Here is a 19,969-nt window from a genome sequence, read left to right on the forward strand (position 1 = left end):
CTGAATGTGCCCTGCTTACCCAGCCCCAGGTGAAGAAAAACCAACCTGGTCCAGTCTGTCCCCCGCCAGGGAAAACAGTCCCGACTTCCCACAGGCACATGGGTTCTGCCCGGTCATGAACTCCGCGGGTGGGGTCGTGTTGACACTAGCCTTTTGTGTCTGCTTCCTTTGCTTGACTTTAGTTCTCTGGCATTCGCTGGGCTGCGTACCATTGCAGATCCCATGTTCTCAAGGCTGGGCAAGGCATCACTTTGTGATTGACTCTGCTCGTAATGGGTCCCTATGGACGTCACGGGTTCCCCGGTGTGTGTTTCTGTGTCCCTGCACAGGTCTGGGGGGGGGAGGGAAGCCGGGAGGCCAGGAGAGGGACCTGACCCTGTCCTGGCCTCACGGTGCACGTGCTTTCAGGCGGCCCCTGCCTGGCCTTCCGCCTTCTGTGTCTCCTTCCCAGATTCTATCAGCATTCTGTTGTTCCAGGCTTGGCCTGAGGCCCACGCATGAACTGGCGAGCCTCCTAAGCCAACAAGAGCAGCTGGAGAGGAGAGGAACCAGAGGGTTGGGAAGGTGGCCCCAGTCAGACCTCCCACCAGGGCTTGTGTGAAGGCTTCTGCCCCCTGCGTTCCAGAACAGTTTGGGAAGGGTTAGGGTTCAAGCGGAAATGAAACCTCCTCTGGACCAGGCTGCGATCCAGAGAGGGTAGGCAGCCTGGGCCCCAGTCCCTGCTCTGCAGTGAAACCTGTAAAATGAGGGGAACAACGCCCTAACCTAAGGTTGTTTGAGGAGTAAATAGCGCAACACATGTGGAGGCTCCTGCCAGGAGTAAAGCTGGCTACTGGGGTCACAATGTAGTAGGAGCAGCTCATCATTGTCTGGGCACCGTGTCATTGAACCTGCACATCAGTCACAAACATTGGCATCCTATCATCCTCATTCAGTAGAGAGGCTGAGAACCCGCCTGAAGCCACACTGAGAATCCGAGGCAGAGTCGGACTTAGATCCTCTCCTGTGTGACTCCAGAGCCCCGGCCCCTGACACCAGGGCTGGGAGCTGCTCTTGGATGGGGATCCAGCAGCACTGAGCTGCCGTGTGATGGGACTCCAGGGACCCAGACTTCGGCCTCACACCCGGTTTGGAGAACAGGCCCCCAGGCTCATTTTCCCTGTCTGGAAAATGGGCCCACACGACCAGCAGAGCATTTTTCCTTCCTGGGTTCCTGGCTAGTGGACTGCCTAGGGATGGAGCAGGCTTAGGGGCTGGTCAGGCGAGGCTGCTGACCCTGTCCAGCCCTGGCAGACCTGGCCCGGGAAGCCCTGCCCCTGCCTGTAGAGAGCGGGCAGTCTGGTGTTGGGGGGATGCTCTGATCCTGCCCTGAGTGATGTGAAGGGCTATCTGCAAGGTGCTGAGGGGACCTGGAGGTTGAAGCAGTTGGCTGCAGCCCAGGAAGGCTTCATGGAGGAGCAGGGTTTTGAAGGCTGAGTAAGAGTTCCTGAGGTGGAGATGATGGGAAGCGTGTTCCTGGCAGAGGAAGCAGTGAGAGGTGTCAACTGCTCAACTCCACTACCTCCCCCACCTGCAATTGCCTGGCCATCTCCGTTTTCAGGGGGCTGGAGCCTGCAAATAATATTTTCCAGAGCTCCTTGCCAAAGAGTTTCTGATTAGGGTCTGCCAGTGGGGAGAAGGCGGGAGAGGTGCCAGCCTGCCTCTGGCTCCTGCCGCAGCCGACTCTAGTAGGCCCTGCCGTCCCAGCAGGCTTTGCGGTTCCTGAGCTACAGTGACAACACCCCCAGCAGGTGGGTGCTGCAGACAGGCTCGCGGGCTCCTGATTGGCCCGGGAGCAGCTCCTTCCTGATTTCTGAGTCACAGTCCCCCCGCTGCTCTTTCACATGCCTCTGGAATCAACCTCCCTTGCGAACTCGGTCTCTGCCTGAAAAAGCCCTGTGGTTTCTGTTTTCCGGAGGGTTACTCACGGGTAGAAGTTTGGGCAATCCAGGCCAGACCCAGGATGTAGTGTTCATGGAACAGAAGGATGCACCCCCAGATAACACGATAGATGTTCGTTTCCATTTATTTTTCAGGTGCCCATCATGTCTTTCAACACGAGTTCCTCGAGGACCAGAGACTGTCTTCTATTATCTGTTCAATACGGGAGCACTATCAGTGCTCCCGTATTGAACAGATATCAGCCTCGTCAGTGAGGAGGGCGAGGTGAATGACCGAGCTCCCGCATTCCTGGACCCCAGTCTAGACAGGACCCCACCCCATACGGCAGCCAGGAGCCCCCCATGGCCATCCAGCTGCACATGCGTGATTTGTGTTCCTTACTGTGTGTAACTTATACTACAATAATAAAGTAAAAAATAAGAAGCATATAGGCGTGAGCACTTGGCTCTCTGGACTGAGATGGGCTGTCAGGATGAAATATGCCCCACACTTCAAAGACCTAGTGTGAAAATGAGAATGGAAAATCTCTTACTAATAATTTTTATATTGATTATGTGCTGAAATGGCAATATTTTGGACATATTAGATTACATAAAATACGCCGAGATGTGTTTCACCTGTACCTTTCTACTCTTTTAAATGTGGCTGCTAAAAAAATCTTAATGACATATATGGCTTGCATTTGTAGCGCATATTACATTTCTTTTGGACAGCCCTGGTTTTATGAGAGCTGAGTTCAAACACTTTGATTTACCAATTCAGCGTTTATTAGTGTCTATTTCAGTGACACTTGGTCCCCACCCTTGAGGACTTCAGATGGAATGGTGAGGGGGACAGATATACCAATATGGAACTAAAATTCTCAGATAAATGTCTGAGTTGGTCCATTTCTTGAGGCTCTGGGGGCTTGAGAAGAAATCTGGGACGGCTTCACAGAAGAGGTGACTTTCCTGTTAAGCATCATAGGATGGGTAAGAGCTCACAAGATGGGTAAGGAAGAGGAAGGGCACTCTAGGCTCAGGGCACTACCCATGCAGAACCCAAGAAGTTGGCAAGTGCATGGGGTGTTTGAAGAAATGCAGGAAGTTCACTGTGGCCCCAAACATGTTTTGTTTGGAAAAGAGGCTGGAGAGGGAGCCAGACTGTGTAGAGCCTTGAATGTCAGTCAGGTTTAGACCTGGCCTGTCCCAGTATGAATGAGCTCACCCAACCACCCCCCTCAAAAGCATGAAAAGGACCAGACCAGACCTTGTTTGAATGTGAAAAATAAACTCTTTATTTCAGTGCTCGCTCTCTGTGGCTCAAAAGGCTAGCTACTATCCGCGTGGAACCTGAAAGCATTTATAAATCATAGACAAACAGAGCAATATTTATATAGAACGTGTTTGTTGGCTCATTTTGTGATTCCTCCCTGTGCAAAGCAGCAAGTTCTAAATGCATCAGCGTGATTTTTCCCAAGGCCCTCTCTGCATTTGGGGGAGGGCCTGGAGGCTGTGACCCCAACTCCAGATAGAGAATGCCTCTCTCCCTCATCCAGGCTTAGGGAGGCCCGGTCACGTGGAGACTGTGGGCGAATAAGTCAGAGATGACAACTCACGGGCTCCCTGAGCTGTTTTCCAGGGCCTGGTCCTGCGAAGAGGGGGTGGCTGAGGGGCTGGCCTTGCTGGTGAGTGATCAGCACAGGCAGCGAAGGCCCTTGTGAAATCTAGGCATTGTGGGGAGGGAGGCTCCTGGGAAGGACAGGGGCCTCCAGGACTCTTGGCCCCTGGAACTGGGGTCTGAAGGAAGGTGTGGGACCTGGTTAGGGCTGGGGGCAGAACCGTGGTCCTGGTCCTGGTTTCGCTCTTAGAAACATCCTGGGTGTAAGGCCGAGGTCTCTGTGAGACCAGGTGTTGTCATTTGCAAGGCTGGATCCTACAAGGCATCAGTTGTGCAGAGCTGAAAGGCCCTTAGAGATGAGCTGGTTCAGCCACTGCACTGACCAGCCAGGACACCAAAACCCAGAGAGAGGAGGGCACTGGCTGGCCAGACTTGGGGCTCTGACGCTTTCCAGTCTTTTCCCACTTCCTCAGCCCAAATGGGTCCTTTTGGATCAGGCCCCAAAGGGCCTCACTGACGCTCTCGGGTCAGGGCTGGTGTCAGGAGCAGGGCACTGGACTCGGAGTCAGAAGGCCTATGCTCCGTCCCCGTGCCTTCAGATGACCCGGTCTTTCAAATATCTGTAAGCCCACCTGGGCAGGGCGGGCCACCTTCTTTCTCCGAGGCTCAGTCTCCCCATTGAGAAAGCAGCTCAATGGTGATGGATTAAAAGGGTTGGTGGCTGCGTGGGTACCAGCAAGTACAGGATGCACCTTGCCCATCGTAGGTGCTTCACAATGGTGAGGAGGGTAAGAGACTGTGGGAGAAGCTGAAGCCTGCTCGTACCTGGGACCCTCCCCATCCCCACCTGTGCTGGCCCCTGGGGCCAGGGCACAGTCTGGGGAAGGGGTACAGCACACCAGGGTGTTGAGTTTCTCGATCTGGCCAATGGGCACTCTGTATTTTTTTTTTTTGCTCCAAGGGGCTATGGAATAGAGCAACCAATATGGCAGGTGGAGGTTGGTTGCTTTCCAAATGGCATCTGGGCTGGAGGGGAAGGAATGGGTCCCTCCTCCCCCATCCCAAGCCCAGTCAACCAAGGTCAGGGCTCCCACTGGGGAGGTACAGAACATTGCTCACGGGTAGAGGGGTGGGAAACCAGGCTCAGGGGGCAAGATGGGTCTGGGATCCAAGGAGGGGCAAATTTTCCTCACCAGCTTGGGATAAAGATTGGGTCAAGTTGAGGGCTCTCAGCTGGCTGAGGTGGGGCTGGGCAAGGGAGCCCCTTAGCGGGGGCCGATGATGACGTTCCGGTAGCCCTTCACAGCCTTTAGCTTGTTGCTATCGAAGTTGACCACCAGCTTATGGAGGCCCACGTGGTGAGGCAGCAGGTTCACCCTAACTTTGGCCTCCTCCCCGACCTTCACCGGCTCTGGGCTGTGGAGAGAGAGGAAGAGGCTGAGGAGATGCTCAGGCCTGGTTGCCATGATGGGGCCAGACCGCGGTGACCCGTGACTCCTGAGAACTTAGCACAGGGCCTCTGGGTCCACGGGGGTGTGGCTTAATGCTGACAGTAGTAACAAATGACAATAACAAATGGACATGATAACTGCTCTCGCAGGTCTTGGGCAATGTGCCCTACTATGTGTAGAGGGGCCTGTGTGTGCATGTGTGTGCGCTCACACACACATGAGAAGCCCACAGAGTGCTTGGGGTAAGAGTGGATGTGCTCAGGTGCCCACATGCATGAGAATGCCTTGAGTTGTACCTGCGTGATTTGTGTTCTTTACTGTATGTAACTTATCTGACAATAATAAAGTAAAAAATAAGAAGTGTTTATGTTTGTATATGTGTATGTCCATAGATATGTGTCTAAGACACATGTGAAGACACTCAGAGTTCCTATGCTTGCATTTATGTGAGGCCTGTATGTTGCGGGGCGAGTGCTTAGCGATGGAATGTGTAATTGTTTAGGTTTATGGAGACACGTGCAGGGAACCCAGCTAGCGTGGTATGGATGCTGAGGATGAGAAGTTGGGGACTTTGCCCCGAAAGTGTTTAGAAGGGGACCCTGGGGTGTAAGACTCAGGTTTGAGGGTGGGTGTGTGACAGACAAGATGACAAGCTATGGGCTGGAGTTTGGTGCCCCCCATCGGCATCTACCCTCTGACCCCTAGGCCCCCCAAGCTCGAGTGACCAGCACTTACAGCTCTACGGTCATCTGCCTGTCAGTCAGGCCAGCTCCCTCCACAGTGAAGATGCAGCCTTCCAGGGGCACGGTGAGTGGGTTCTGCAGGGACACATCAGCCACCAGCTTGCGGTTCTGCTTGGGCTCTCCCAGGATCTGGGTCAGGGCACAGGGCAGATGTAAGGTGTAGCACAGAGGGAAGGGGACCAAAGCCCCTCAAGGGCAGGCAGGATCCTGGCTTGGCCATCTCGGTATTTGCGCAATTTGGCCCAATATTTGCTGAACAAAACCACGTCCACTCCACCAGTCTCACTCCATGCCTCTGTACCTCAGTTTCCTCATCTGGAAGAAACAGATGATGACACCGGCCCAGGGCTCCTTCACGGAGCAGCAGGGGGAGGCCCCACACAACCCAGAGAAGGCATAGTGGCTCCCTTGTTCTAGAGTCTGGAGTGGGAAGCTCACAGGCTTTGGAGCCCCTTCCTCACTGTGTGACCCCCCCACCCCCCGAAAGTCACTGCCCTCTCTGAGCATTGGTTTCGTCATGGGAGAGCCTGCCTGGCTGCAGCGTTTCTGTCAGGATCGCTGAGCCAGGAACGGGCAAGCGCCATTGATTTGCCGGGGAGACTGGCAAATAGCTCTCGCCCCCCTCCTGCTCTGTGCTCCGCCGTTCATTTGTAACTGCTGCACTGGGGGCTCTGGGGCTGCGGCTCCTTGAAAGTAAATCACTGTGACAAGGATGACGACAGTGGCAATAGTCAGCACTTACTGAGCCCTTACAATGTGCTGGACCGGGCTGTATGTTTTTCTTACGGATGCACATTTAATTTTTATAATGCCTACCTTGCAGATGGACAGACTGAAGCAACAAGGACCACAGTCACATGCCCAGGGCCACCTGGCCACAGAGCCAGGCAGGCAGAGCTCAGCGTCCACCCCACCTTCCCCACCAGGGCCCAGGCTCTGGGCCTCTAGCTTTAGGCATTTAGCCTTTAAGCATCTGTGATTCTAAAATCCCTCATTTCCATGACCCTACCTCTCTGAGAGCCTAGGATGCACTCGTGAGTCCCAAATTCTTTTGGCTTCACGATGCTGTACTTGGACGAAGCCGGGATTTGAGGACCCCTGAGGTGTCAGAGGGCATGAGCATGCAGGGCTGCAGGTGCATGAGGCTGGCCTGCTCCCTGTCCAGCCCTCTGCTTACCCGGATCTTGATTTCCGGATTCTCCAGATAGATGTCCCTCTCGGCTAGCAGGTATTTGTTGTCAGCTTGCTGGATGAGGAGGGCTCGCACCTTGATGAGGTTCGACTCCGTCAGGTAGTCACAGTACTTCTCATAGAGGATTGGAAGGGAGATGCTCTTCTCTGCAGGGGTGGGGGGAGCACATTTAGTGACTGAGACCCCCATTCCCCACGTTTCCACAGGCACAGAGAGGGGAAGGAACGTGCTTGAGCTCACACCGCCGGTGAATGGCTGGGCAGGTCCCAGGCCTTTCCCTGACCTGTGACGGCTTCAGAGTCCCTTTCTCACCGTGAGCCAAGGTCTGGGCCTTGGCAGACCCACTGGGGGTGCACACCCTGACCTTGGGAAGAGGCTGCATTGGTGTACCCAGGCCTCTAGCCATTCATTCCCAGGAGTGATCTGTTCCAACCTCTGTTCAGGTGATGCTGGGGGCAGAAAACCCAATCTGCTGCCAAAAGGGACAAAAAGGAGTGAAAATTCCTGGTGGAGCAGAGTGGAAAGTCTGACCAGCTCCACGGGAAAGAAAGCAAACATTGTCCTCTGGGAGCTCCGAGGGCACGGCCCCACCGATCGACCTTTCCAGGAGGCTGAACCAGGGTGGGGCTGGACCTCTGAGAGCTGTTTTCTGCCCGCCAGGGACCACAGCCTTGATGTCATGCCAGCTGCTGACTGACAGAAGGAAGGGTGTGTGGTGATCTGTCATTCCTTAGGTGATTTGCCCTGTTCTAAAAGGTGCCGGGGCAGGCACGATCGCCAAGGCCACATTGGCTGCACGCCTCGCCCCCGCCCCCCGCGACCCACCTGGAGTGGTGAGCATGGGGCAGGAAGGGGGAGGGAGAGAAGCTGCAGAGCAAGGAGGCAGGGGTCAGGGGTGTGGGTGACTGGATTCTGTCCTGTTTGGCTTCCTGTCCAGGAGTGCATGGAAATCCCCCATATCTTATCATCAGAGAATAACTAGAGACTCAGCCCAAGTGTGTGACCCAAAGGTGGCCCAATCAGTCTCGGGCCCAGCTTGCCACTGAAGGCCCCACTAGGGCACCCGAACCAGCTCTGCCTGGACACCACGCAGGACCTCTGCCCTCCCCCTACGGGCGGTGCCCTTCGTGGGTGGATGAGAGAGCAGGAGGGACCTCTCCTCTTGCGAACACATCCTCCGGGATGGGGGAAGAGTGGGCAGCCTGCCCGAACAATGCTCCGGGGGCCCACCGGGGTCTGGGAGGCAGAGTGGGCCCGACGGGGGCCCAGGAGGAGACCACTCTGGTGTCCCAGCCCAGGCTGACGTTCTGTTCACGCCACACGTTCCAGGAAGGACCCTTCCTCCCTTTGAGGTGCTGCTGAGCCCAAGAAGAAATGACACGCGTGGGTTCTAACAAAGTGGCTGGAGGGGCTCCGCAAAGACGAACCAGAGTTTGTACAAATGAGGAACATGAGACCGGGGATGGAGAAGAGAAATACCAGGAGCCCACAGAATTGCCTGAACTAGAACTTGGGTGTCCTGATTATTCCCCCACAGCTGACACTTAGGCCTGGGCCATGCTGGGTCCTTTCTCCGCCATCAAGGTTAGCAGGGACTCACACCACGGAGCCCAGCACTGAGGCCACTGTGTGGTGCCGTGGGTGGTCAGGAAAGGACCACGGGGCTTTTCGGATGCCCCACGCCTATTTGCTCTTCTGCTTAGTGAGGAGTGAAGGTCTTGCCCTGTCCAGGCACCGGGTGACACTTTGCAGACGTCTCCCGAGCACACATTGTCCCTTTCAGTCCTCACAGGGTACCTTAGGTGGTGCTGCCGCCGCCCCAGTGCGTGGAGGAGTCCGGTGAGGCTCGGGGAGCACCGCCACCCTGCCCACGGTCGGACACGTAGGAGGCGGTAGTGGCCAAAATCAAAGCCAATCTGGCTGGCCCCCAGCTAACATCTTTCAAAAGTGTAAGTGTTGGGACCTCAGCCCCAGTGCTGGGTGACTCCATCCCTGGGGGCTTGGCCCCTGCTCAGGGACCCTGACGAAATGTCTGCTCTGGGCACGCGGCTCCAGGGGTGCCCACGTGGTGCCCACAACAAAATGAGGAGGTGGTGCTGCTAGTACCACAGACCCCTGGCCCGAAACGCAGACAGGCCTCCTTCAGAACTGGATGGCCCAATGCCAGCCCGTGAGGCCAAGGCCGAGGCCGAGGTCATGAAGGATCAGAAACGTTCGGCTGACAGGCCAGAGTGGAGGGGAGAGCCGACAGCTTCACAGACACCGAGCGCTCCAGCCCGGGCCTTGCCACCAGGTCTGTGTGTCGGAATACTCGTTCCCAGGGGCCAGCCTCTCCCCCTCAGGACAGTCTCACACTGACAGGTCATGGCTCCCCTGTGTCTGATGGGGACACTGAGGTTCAGGGAGGTGGCCCACTGCCCAGGTGGCACAGCCAGCAGGACCCTCGGAGGATGGTCAGTGTCTCACTCCCAGGGCCTCTCCCAGCTCCGTGACCCGTCTGTCACCCTCATGCCTCTGCCCCCACGCAGAAGCGGGGCCTGGACTGCTGGGGCACGGGAGACGGGCTCTGCACTGCCTTACTAAGTGACCTCCATGAGGCCACAACGCCTCTCAGGGTCTCAGGCTTATTTCAAGGAAGATAACCAGGCACAGTGACAAAGCTGGGGAACAACAGGGACCAAGGAGACGATCGTGTAGGCATCTGACCAGGACATTTGAACGACAGAGGCTTTGCCCAGGGCTGAGGGTTGGGTCATCCCCTGACATGGCGTTACCCTGAAATGGGGGAGAGCCCCAGAACTAAGGAGCCAAGGGAGGGGGCCCACCCCGCAGGGAGGCCGGGACAGGCCTGGGGCCCTCTATGAGGAGATGGGCGGAACTAGGAGGAACACCCTTCTCTCCACAGAGGGCTGGACAGTCCTCCCGTCACTCTTACATAAGCGGCACTGTCCAAAATGGCAGGTTCTGGCCCCATGTGGCTGTTTACAGGAAGTGAAGTTAAAGCTTCGGTTCCGCAGCTGTGCCAGCCACATGGCCCAGTAGCCACACGGAACTATGACCCCCACTCCACGCAGCACAGATGCACAAGTCACGTCGCAGAAGGTTCTGCGGGCCGCAGTGGTCTGGAGCGTCTTTTCCCAGAGGCTGAGGACCTCCAGAGGGGAGAGACCCTGGTGTGGGGTGGGAGAGTTGCTGGAGACCAAGGGGAAGAATTAGCTGGGAGAGAGCGGTAGAGAATCTGGGAAAGCAGTCAGGAGCCCCGAGAACAAGAGAGGGAACAAAACAGGGAAGTTGCCAAGAGTACAGGTTCGAGTCTCAGTCCTGTCACATCCTAACTGTGTGGCCTTGGGAGAGGTACTTAACCTCTCTGTGCTCGGCCCTCTCACTTGGAAAATGGAGGCAATAAGAGACTCCACCTCCCACTTTTGTTATAAGAATTAAACGGGTTGATATTTGTGAGTGCGTAGGACAGGGCCTGACGGAGAGTAAGTGCCCTGCAGGTGTCTGGGAGGTGAACTGTGCGGGCCGGGCGCTCAGGGCACCACCTAGCACTTCCGTCTGCACCAGTCACTGACCCAGGGACCAGGGCCTTACCGGAGTTGGGCTCCAGGGAAACATCGACCATGTCGTTGGAGCCGCACACCGGCCCCAGGACGCCGTTGTAGCTGACGGTGCGCGCGCAGAGAATGAGGCGGCACGGGAGGTCCTCGGAGGTGCTGTTGGTGATGTGGGCGAAGACATCGAAGTCGCTGCCCATTTTCATGCTCTGGGCCACTCGGATCCGCATGGCCACCCCCGTCTCCTCTTTAGCACTCAGCTTGTTCAGGTGGTTGGCCTTCCGGAAGGCTTCTCTCTCCTCCTCGGACCCTGTGGGGACAGGCGGGAGAGCGTCTTTGTGGCTGGAACCTGTTCCAGTGTGAAGGGGGCCAGGCTGAGAGAGCCGGCCTCTCAGAGTCCTGGCGACTCAGAGCAGCCCCGAAGGAGGGCCTTCTCTACACTCCTGTGCCAGGAGAAGGAAAGAGTATTTTCTTTATTTTCCAAAGCGAACTTCTAGGCATCCGTTAAGACCCAATCCAAAATGGCCCCTTCTCCAGGAAGTCTTCTTTTTTTTAACCCTCACCTGAGGATGTTTTTATTGATTTGATAGAGAGAGAGAGAGAGAGAGAGGGAAAGAAAGAAAGAAAGAAAGAAAGAAAGAAAGAAAGAAAGAAAGAAAGAAAGAAAGAAAGAAAGAAAGAAAGAAAGAAAGAAAGAAAGGAAGAAAGAAAGAAAGAAAGGAGGAAGGGAGGGAGGGAGGGAGGGAGGGAGGGAGGGAGGAAGGGAGGAAGGAAGGAAGGAAGGAAGGAAGAAAGAAAGAAAAAAAGAAAGAAAGAAAGAAAGAAAGAAAGAAAGAAAGAAAGAAAGAAAGAAAGAAAGAAAGAAAGAAAACGTCAATGATGATTTGCCTTCCGCATTCGTCCTGACCAGGGCTCGAACCCACAACTTAGGTATGAGCCCTGACTGGGGATTGAACCCACAACCTTTTGGTGCACAGGATGATGCTCCAACCAAATGGGCAACCTCACCATGTCAGGGTGACTCAGTCCAAGTGTCTTCTGGACTTTCACAGCTGCCTATTGCTAATTACAGTGGTATAGCTCACCAAATTGGTTTCTGTTTTTTTTTTTTTTTGTGGTTACCCTCTTGAGCTGCTTGAGGACTAAGACTGTGTCTACTTTTCTTTATTTTATACCCTTCAGCCTACAGTGGTGCTTGGCGCATAGTAAGCACCCAGACAGTGAGAACTTTCTCACCTGCAAGGCTTTGCACAGAGGGATTACTTCTCCCAGAATCCCTTTTCCTCCACTGCCTGCCTGTGAAGCTCTCCAGCAAGAATGACTGCCCCTCTTTATGCTCTGTTTACCTCTCCCCATGCTCCTTTCATTTCCCCCCCAAGTGTTATTGGGCTCATATTTATTCCTTCTATCAAACCATCAGCTCTAGGCCTTTCAGAAGCCGAGGAAAGCATCTTTTCCTTCTGCATTATCCTTTACACCGAAAACACAGCCACTTAATCCCTAACCCCCAGTCAGCTCGGGAGTGTCAGTCGGGGTCAGATGTGGGTGGGGCTGTGATTTCTCAGTCATCTCTGTGAGCCCGGCTGAGCTTGGCACTCAGTAGATGCTTGGAAAATATCTATCGTATTGGATGGGCTGTCAGATGTGCTTAAATCCAATTTTTAAAATAAGCCACATCCTTTTTCCCCCCTACTGATTTGACATGGGTAGCAGAAGGAAGACTCATCTTTGTATCTGATGGAACCCATCTTGTCTTTAAATTTCTCCTGGTCCACTTCTCTTTCATTGAACCCCTCCCCATCCTCCTTCACGCTGCTTCCCCGGCTGCAGGAGAAACACGGCCCAAACACACGTGACCGAGCTCCAGGAACCGCTCCTCCACGGCCCATGTGCATCTCTCAGCTTCTCTGGTGCAAATACATTGCAACAAAAAAGGGTGGAATTACTCATCTCCAGTTGCAGGTGCCACAGCTGGTCAGGGCTATTAGCACACAGCGTGGACACTCCTAACCTTTCTGTTCCCGTGCACGCCTCTCCTCTGTACCAGCCATTCCTTTTAGGTTTATGGAGTCAAACCACCACCAACAACAACAACAAAAAGGTGAGGCTTACAGACCCAATGGAATCCTTTTGTGGAACATGGAATTCTTTTCCTAAACAAATAATTCTCTACCACCATCGTCCAGTGTGTGTGGTAAGTTTGCACCTGTTTCTAAGGCATTTTTGGGAATGGAGAGTAACCCACAGGTCATTGCTGAATGCAGGGGGCCAAATAACACACACACATACACACACACACACACACACACGGGGCTGGTAAAGCTGGCAGCTTCCCGGCGCAGCCACGTTGGGGTCTCTGGGCACCTACCCTCGGGGTACTTGTAGGTGTGAGTGATGTCCTCCCGATCGTCACGGCCCACTCTCTTCGTGCTGATCTTCAGCCCCACGAGCCGGTGGTTGATGGACTTGTGCATGGTCCCATCCTCCTGCCGGATCCAGTCCACCACGTCCGCGTTGACCTCGGCAAAGACAAAGGGTGCGTCGTACTTGACGCTCAGGTCGCCCTCCTTGATGGCACGGACCGGAACGGGGCCACAGCAGTATATCCCTGGTTGGGGGAAGAAGGAAGGAGATGCAAGCCTGGGAGGAGGGCAGGGCGGCACCCTCCAAAACCTTCCACCCTTCAACCACATGTGGCAGAAAAATCTCGAGAGGATAAAGCCTTTTAACTCAGGGACTCCACTGCCAGGAAGGCAGCAGAGGGTGAGAACTAATGATGAAGATGCTGGAGCCCAGCTTTTAAGGTGCGAGTCACAGCTCTTATTAGCTGTGTGATGTTTTGGTAGTTACTTAACTTCTCAGAGCCTCGTTTTCACGTGGGGATGGTATTTGCACCTACCTAATGAGGACTGGCATGTCCTAGATACTATGTAAGCAATAAATAAAATAGAAGAACATCCCAAAGCACCCTAAGGAGCTGAGGGAGGCCAGCAGCGGGCTGTAGTTGAGGAAGCTGGGCATCTGTCTGGTGCAATGCACGGACCACTTCTGATCACCTCAGTGTGGTTTATCACAGATTTGGAAGTTGAGGACTAGAGGCTGGGTAACTACATCACAGTGTATCCATTTGACAGAACACAGTAACCCGAAATTAAAATTCAAGTCACAGAATGCTAGCCGATGGAGAGATGTGAATGGCATATGGAAAAGTGAGACAAAAGCCAGCATAAAAGGCCACATACAGCCAGAGTTCTTAACCCTAAGGAGCAACAAATAGAATTCAGGAGCCCATGAACTTGGATGGGAAACAAAATGACACCTCGATTTTCACTGTACTTGGACAGCACTTCCTTCGACGGTGAAAGCAGACAAACCGTAATCTTAGGTGCTCTTCCGACTCATCGCCCATAAAAACTAGACGTTTTCGTATCACTTTATAGTGGCCCCACGTATCTGGAGACGCCATGTATGCTCATTGCTGCCCCTGAGTTATCGAAGTTATTAATTCTGTCACTAGACCTTATTATGGAAAGTATGCATTATTATATTACAAATTTATTTTTAAAATTTTTTGATAACTGTATTTCAGTGCAGTTGGCTTACTTTGTAAACCCTAGCTATTATAGTCTCCGAATTTAAAAATATTTGGAGAAAGGACTCTTTTGGCTTTACCAGTTTTGCCTTGTTCTCTCCCGCCTGCACGCACAGGTACAAATGAGTATATAATGAGAAATTACTGGAAGCTCTGAGTGAATGTGAATGATACTTCCTTTGAAGGGAGAGGACAGAGTTGCTCTCTGATGTTTTCTTTATGCCTCTCCTCATTTTCTGTTTTCTGCAGTGAACATGAGCGACTTTTCAAATGAGAAACCAGCACGTTGTAAAACATCGGCGAGGTCCACTACCCTTGAGCGGACCAGCCAAGGATGTGTGGTGTCGGCCTGACCTGGCTTAGAACGCCAGCCCTGTGCTCTCCAGCTGGGGGACTCCAGGTGAGTGCTCTCTGAGCCTCAGTTTCCTCGTTTAGGGAATAGGGACCCACCTACCCACCTTCACTCTTCTCCTGGGGCGTGGGGTCCAGGGCCTGCCATCCATCATAGCCTGGCTGCAGGTCTGGCCTGGTCATCCAGGACTCCACCCAGCAGTGGAAGTTCCTGTTGGGAAAAGCACGGGGACGTTGGCCAAGACTTGCCTGCAGACTTTCAGTCACCTCCCCCCAGGACAGCCCGCACTGGCCCGTCCTGAGTGGAGCCCAGCGTGGCTCCTCCTGGCTCTTCCCTCTCTGGGCCCTCACCAGATGCTCATCCTGTGCTGAGAGTCATTCTCCATTCCTTTCCTGCCCCTCCCTCCCCTTTCAGTCGCTCCTCAAGTTCAATTGAGGTGACCTGGTAGTTTCTTGGCTCCACCCCTTCTTCTCCAGCCTCTGGAAAACAGGCCTCAGCACCAGCCATCTGGACCAGCCCCCGGCCCCTACCTCCAACCTTCCCTCCAGACCTGTTCCAAGGTCATTGGCATGTCCCTCTCCCAGTTGGACGCCTTCCGTGGGGTGAGAGACACTGCCTTTGAAAGCTCGGACCCCCTGTCCTGGCATTCCAGGCTCCGGCAACGTTTTCTCCCTGAAGCCCTCCACGCATTGCCCGTTGACTTTCCCTCCTCTTGGCCTTTGCACATGCTGTTCCCCAGCCTGGAGAGCCCTTCCCAAGCCCTGTCTCCCCTTGTCCAAATGGTGTTCAACTTTTTTTTTTTTCAGTGTTCAACTTTTAAACCCAGTTTAAGCGTGACTGCCTCTGAGAAGTCCTCCTAGGGGTCCTGCCCAGGACACAGCTGGGCCCTGCCCCCAGCCCTGGGCCCCTCCTCACCAGATCATCTCGCTCTTGTTTCTCTCGAGCTCTCCATACTCGTTGCGGAAGTACTCGATGACCAGGTTGCTGTTCTGGTCATGGGCAGAGTTGAAGTTGGTCACGACTCGGGTAGGGATGCCCAAGCACCGCAGCACTAGGAGGAGGGAGGGGGACACGACGGGGAGAGGGGTCAGAGGTGGGGCTGAGCACCTGAAGACACCTATCTGCTCTCTACGTGCCCATCTGCACCCCGCTGAACACTGGACCCTCTGTCCAGGTGGTGAGGGTGTGTGCCATCCCTCTACCTGGACAATGGTGCTCATCACCCCATATCCATTCTGTGCCCCCCATACACAGCTAATAGAAAAAGATTCTAAAATGCAAATCTATATCAACATGCCTCTGCTAAACCATCAGTCGCTCCTCATGGCCCTCAAGGTCGAGGCCAGACCTCCAGCTGTGGTCCCTTGGCCTTGCAGGGTCTGGCACCTGGCTGCCTCCTGCACACGGTGCTTCAGCCCCCTTGGCCTCCTCGCTGCTCCTCCAGCACTCCGCACTCCCACCAGCCACAGGGGCACGGGAGGCGCTGTTCCCACCACCGGGAAAGCCAGCCCACCAGGTTTAAATTGCCCCATCGTTTGCATTCATACCGAGTCTGGGGACTCATCATCATTCTCAATGCACCGGCTCGTGAAGAATCTGTCTTATTTCCCATCCCCAGAGCCCAGCATGGACCTGGCACAGACTATTTTGTTAAATGGGATGAAGGTGTGGGTGAAGTAGAGTGAGGAAGAGAAAGGGAAGGGATGAAGGAATGATAGAGACGGAGCGGGGAAGCAAACAGTGAAACTGGCGGAAGAGGAAACAGAGGTCAGGAGACCGTCCAGTCAAGCCCTGGCTGCCTCTGGCTGTGTGACCTGGGGCCAGTCCCTTCGCCTCTCTGGGCCTTGTTTCCTCTTCTATAAAATGGGGTCAGGGTACAGGTGCTGAGTAGTCAGACGTGTTGGGACACATTGTGGGTGCGGAGGGTTCTGCACTGACGCCAGAGCACACAGAGGTGGTGGTAACTGGCATCCACGGACAGGGGAGGACAACCCAGGTGCGAGCCTTCCCGATGGGTCGTGCCAGGTCACCCTGACAGGTAGAATTCTGAGGGGTTTTGTTTCCTCATTTTTGTGTGCTTTTTAATCATTATATGTTGTAAAAGTAGCATACTCTCAGGATAGGACAAGGAATGTAAATATCTAAAAAAAAAGAAGTGAAACAAAAAAGCCCTACTAATTGTCACCTATAGGACTTTTGTTTTCGTTTTGAGGTTGAATGGCTGAGTCTGGAGGAGGGGCAGGGATGTGACCTTTGTCCACCATCACCAGGGCAAGAGTTTCCCAGATGGCCCTGGACTCTGGCCAGGTGTGTGGGCGCTGGGAGGAGGGAGGGGAGCAGCTTTGAATCTCCACCTCTTGCCTGGTTCCTGTGCCCTGAGGCCTGGGCCGAGGCCAGGCTCCCTGCTGCCCTTAGTGAAGGCTGGTGTCCCAGCCTTAGGCCTTGCCCCCCCATGCCACCACACTCCTGTCCCCATTGCCCAAGGAGCAAGGCATCACTCCTGTCCCCAGGGATGGTATCCTGGAAAGCCTCATCCTCACAGCCTAAGGCCTGGAGGCTTCCCCAGCATCAAGCACACCCGGTCCCAAGCCCAGCCATGCCACTCACCAGCTGTGTGACCCCGGACAAGCCACTTCCCCACTCCGAGCCCCCATTTCCTCCTCTCAGAGGAGCTAATATTAGCAGCTTGTCAGGACGGTGCAATGATTCAGAGTCGCTGGGCGTGGGCAGTCTCTCTGCCCAGGGCCAGGGAGGACAGGCCAAGAGTGCCCAGGAGCCCAGCGCTGCAAACCTCTTGTCCAGGCAGCTCTGGCCAGCTCACAGGCGCTGAGAAAGTGCCCTGGGGTCCAGCTGCGGAAGCACAGCTTCCCCTGAAAATCCCCCACCAGAACCTGGGGCCCACAAGTTTCCTGTGCAGGAGCTCAGTCGCTACCATCCCCATCCTACAGGTGAGGAAGCTGAGGCTTGGAGATGCCAATTCTCTTGCCCACCTTCACCCAGGGGTTGGAGGCGGAGCTGAGATCAAACCAGGCAATCCAACTCCAGTGCCCGTGGGCCAGTCCACCATTTGGCTTCCCAAAGAAACGTTGGGACCAAGGGGTCAGGCAGACCCCTCATTTGCCCAAGTTTTTTTTCTGGCTCCATGACACACCATGCCTGGGAGGAGGCTACAAGGACTGAATCAGCCTTGGCCATAGGGACAGAGGACAGTCAAGGGCAAGACCCGCAGCTTAACCTGCAGATGGTCACGGCCTAGGGTGACAAAGGTGAGCTGGGGAGCTTGGAGACCAGGCCACGGATGGGGGGGTTTCTCCAGGAAGCCCATGGGGTTCTCTGAGCAGATGTGTTCCAGGCCTCTCAGGAGAAAGGAGCTACGACAGGGGATTGTCCACAAGAAAGAGGAACCCAGAGGTCACCAGGGCGCAGACGGTCATGGTGTGGTGGTGATGAGGAAGGAACAGCAGTGACCGTCCAGCTGGGAACTTGGGCCAGGCTGTCCCCACCCAGCCTACCAGTGTGGAGGACAGTGCTGAGGCTGCTGAGGACCCTTTCTGGGCCTGAGCCCTGGTCTCAGAGTCAGAAGAGCTAGAAGCCCGAGATCAGCCTCTTAGATTTCCTTAGCCCAGCAATAGCAATATTAGTAACAACAGTACTAGTAGGCAGCAGCACTATCTCAGTATTTGCTGTCATGCATCTGAGATCATTTTAAACATTTCACATGTTGAATCACTTAGCCTTTACAGCCACCCCAGGGTCAAGGCACTGTTATGCCCATTTTATATATAAGAGGACTGAGACTCGGAGGTGGTAAGTGATTCGTGCCAGAACATGCAGACGGGAAGATGCTGAGCTGGGGCCTGGATGCAGGCCCAGACTCCAGCTCCTAGGCTCCCAGCCAGCCTGGGATGCCAGCCCATTCTCCTGGGCACTGATCTTCAACCTGCAACCTGGAACAATCTCCAACCTTCTTCTGGGTTCCAATTTACAGGATTTTTTCCCATTGTTTTGGTTTTAAATTGCTTTATCTTTTCCTCCTCTGCATATTCAAAAGTGTGCTCTCTTCCTCAGCATTGGTGGAGGTATTATTATTATTATTATCATCATCATCAAGTTATTATTAATAGGCCATACCCAGTGAGACCTTCCCTGGGCCAAGTTCTGTGCTGAGTGGCTCCACCCTCACCCTGGGAGGCAGGTCCTGTTGCTCTCCTCTTACAGATGAGGAAACAGAGGTTCAGAAAGAAGTCATTTGCTCAAGGTCACAGAGCAAGTGGGTTGAAAAGTTGGGGCTTCTAACTCAGGTGCGCCTGGGTCCGAAGTCCGTATTCCCAGCCCCGAGCCCGTGCTGCCTCCCAAAGGACACCCCCAGCACATCCCACTCCAGGGCTCTCAGCGCCGCCCGCCGTGGGGTTCTAGGAGCAGAGGGCAGTTTCCAGGCTCTCCCCACGTCCCGGTGTGCAGCCCACCTGTGCAGGCCACGGCAGCGAAGACCCAGCACTGGCCGTACTTGACCTTCTGGAGGCCGTAATTCTTCCAGCGCCTCAGGATGTCCACACTGCCGATCCAGAACATGGGGCTGATGCCATCCGCGTAATTTTGGTCCCAGCGTCCCACCAACACACCCTGGTCATCGTTGCAGTTGACCTGCAACCAGCAGGGCATCAGAGGGACCAAGTCAGGGTGAGAGTGGCAGTTGTGCCAGGCTGAGCACGAGTGTGGCAGGGTGTAAAAGGCAGGGAAGGGAGTTTCAGGCTGGGGGAACAGCAGGTGCAAGGCACTGGGGTGTGACAGACTGCGGTGCATTGGAGATGGTTGGGACCAAAGCCCGGGTCCAGGAAACAGAAGGGGTTGGGGGCAGGTGAAGAGGTGACGCTGGAGATGAGGATTTGTCTGTGACCTGGAGTGACCTGAGTAACCCAAAGACCACTTCTGGCCCCTGCCCGGATTGTGTCGTTCCCCCAATTCCTGCTCGCCTGAGAACAGAACCCAGGCTTCTGACCACGGCCCACAGCATGGCCTGGCCCCTGCCCACTTCCACAGCCCCACTCACACCCTGCTCCCTCTCGCACTCACTGCGCCACCACACTGGCCTCCCTTCTGCTCCTCAAACCGGCCCAAGTGACGCCCTCCTCAGGGCCTTTGCACAAGCCATTCCCTGCCTGCTCCGCCTGAAACGCTCTTCTCCCCCTCGTTGTTAGAGCAGCTTGGGGAGGTCCCCCAGCCTTCTTTGTGGTTGGGCCCTGAGTCAGACACTCACACATCTGGGCTCCTTCTGTGCCTGCGTCGTTATTATGACCCTGCACTTGTTCACACAACATTTTGGTTCATGTCTGTCTCCGCCCACCCTCCCACTAGAACATGAGCTCTAGGAAGTTAGACACCACACATGTCTTATACCCGGCTGTGTCCCCAGTGCATAGGACACAGTGGTACTTAATAAATATCTGCTGAATGAATGAATGAATGAATGAACGAACAAATGGCTTCGAGGAATCACATGGCATTATCCCCATTTGGGTAGATCTTGTCTTTCTAAATACAA

At 54.6% G+C, this 19,969-nt stretch overlaps 1 protein-coding gene across 1 annotated transcript in view; it reads right to left on the reverse strand.

Moving 5' to 3' along the window:
* Positions 1-3,193: 3,193 nt before the first annotated feature.
* TGM2 (transglutaminase 2) overlaps positions 3,194-19,969 on the reverse strand; it is a 31,512-nt gene continuing 14,736 nt past the window's right edge. The window contains exons 6-13 of the mRNA XM_037044041.1: positions 18,894-19,071; positions 15,343-15,478; positions 14,534-14,637; positions 12,852-13,091; positions 10,521-10,793; positions 6,912-7,072; positions 5,727-5,863; positions 3,194-4,956 (exon numbers count right to left, since the gene is read on the reverse strand). Coding sequence (XP_036899936.1) covers positions 4,806-4,956; positions 5,727-5,863; positions 6,912-7,072; positions 10,521-10,793; positions 12,852-13,091; positions 14,534-14,637; positions 15,343-15,478; positions 18,894-19,071 — 1,380 coding nt within the window. The 3' untranslated portion in view covers positions 3,194-4,805. The remainder of the gene's footprint in view (positions 4,957-5,726; positions 5,864-6,911; positions 7,073-10,520; positions 10,794-12,851; positions 13,092-14,533; positions 14,638-15,342; positions 15,479-18,893; positions 19,072-19,969) is intronic.

The sequence above is a fragment of the Sturnira hondurensis genome, unplaced genomic scaffold, assembly GCF_014824575.4.
Source record: "Sturnira hondurensis isolate 20B ecotype Veracruz unplaced genomic scaffold, ASM1482457v3 Scaffold0004136, whole genome shotgun sequence".
Classification (NCBI taxonomy): Eukaryota; Metazoa; Chordata; class Mammalia; order Chiroptera; family Phyllostomidae; genus Sturnira; species Sturnira hondurensis.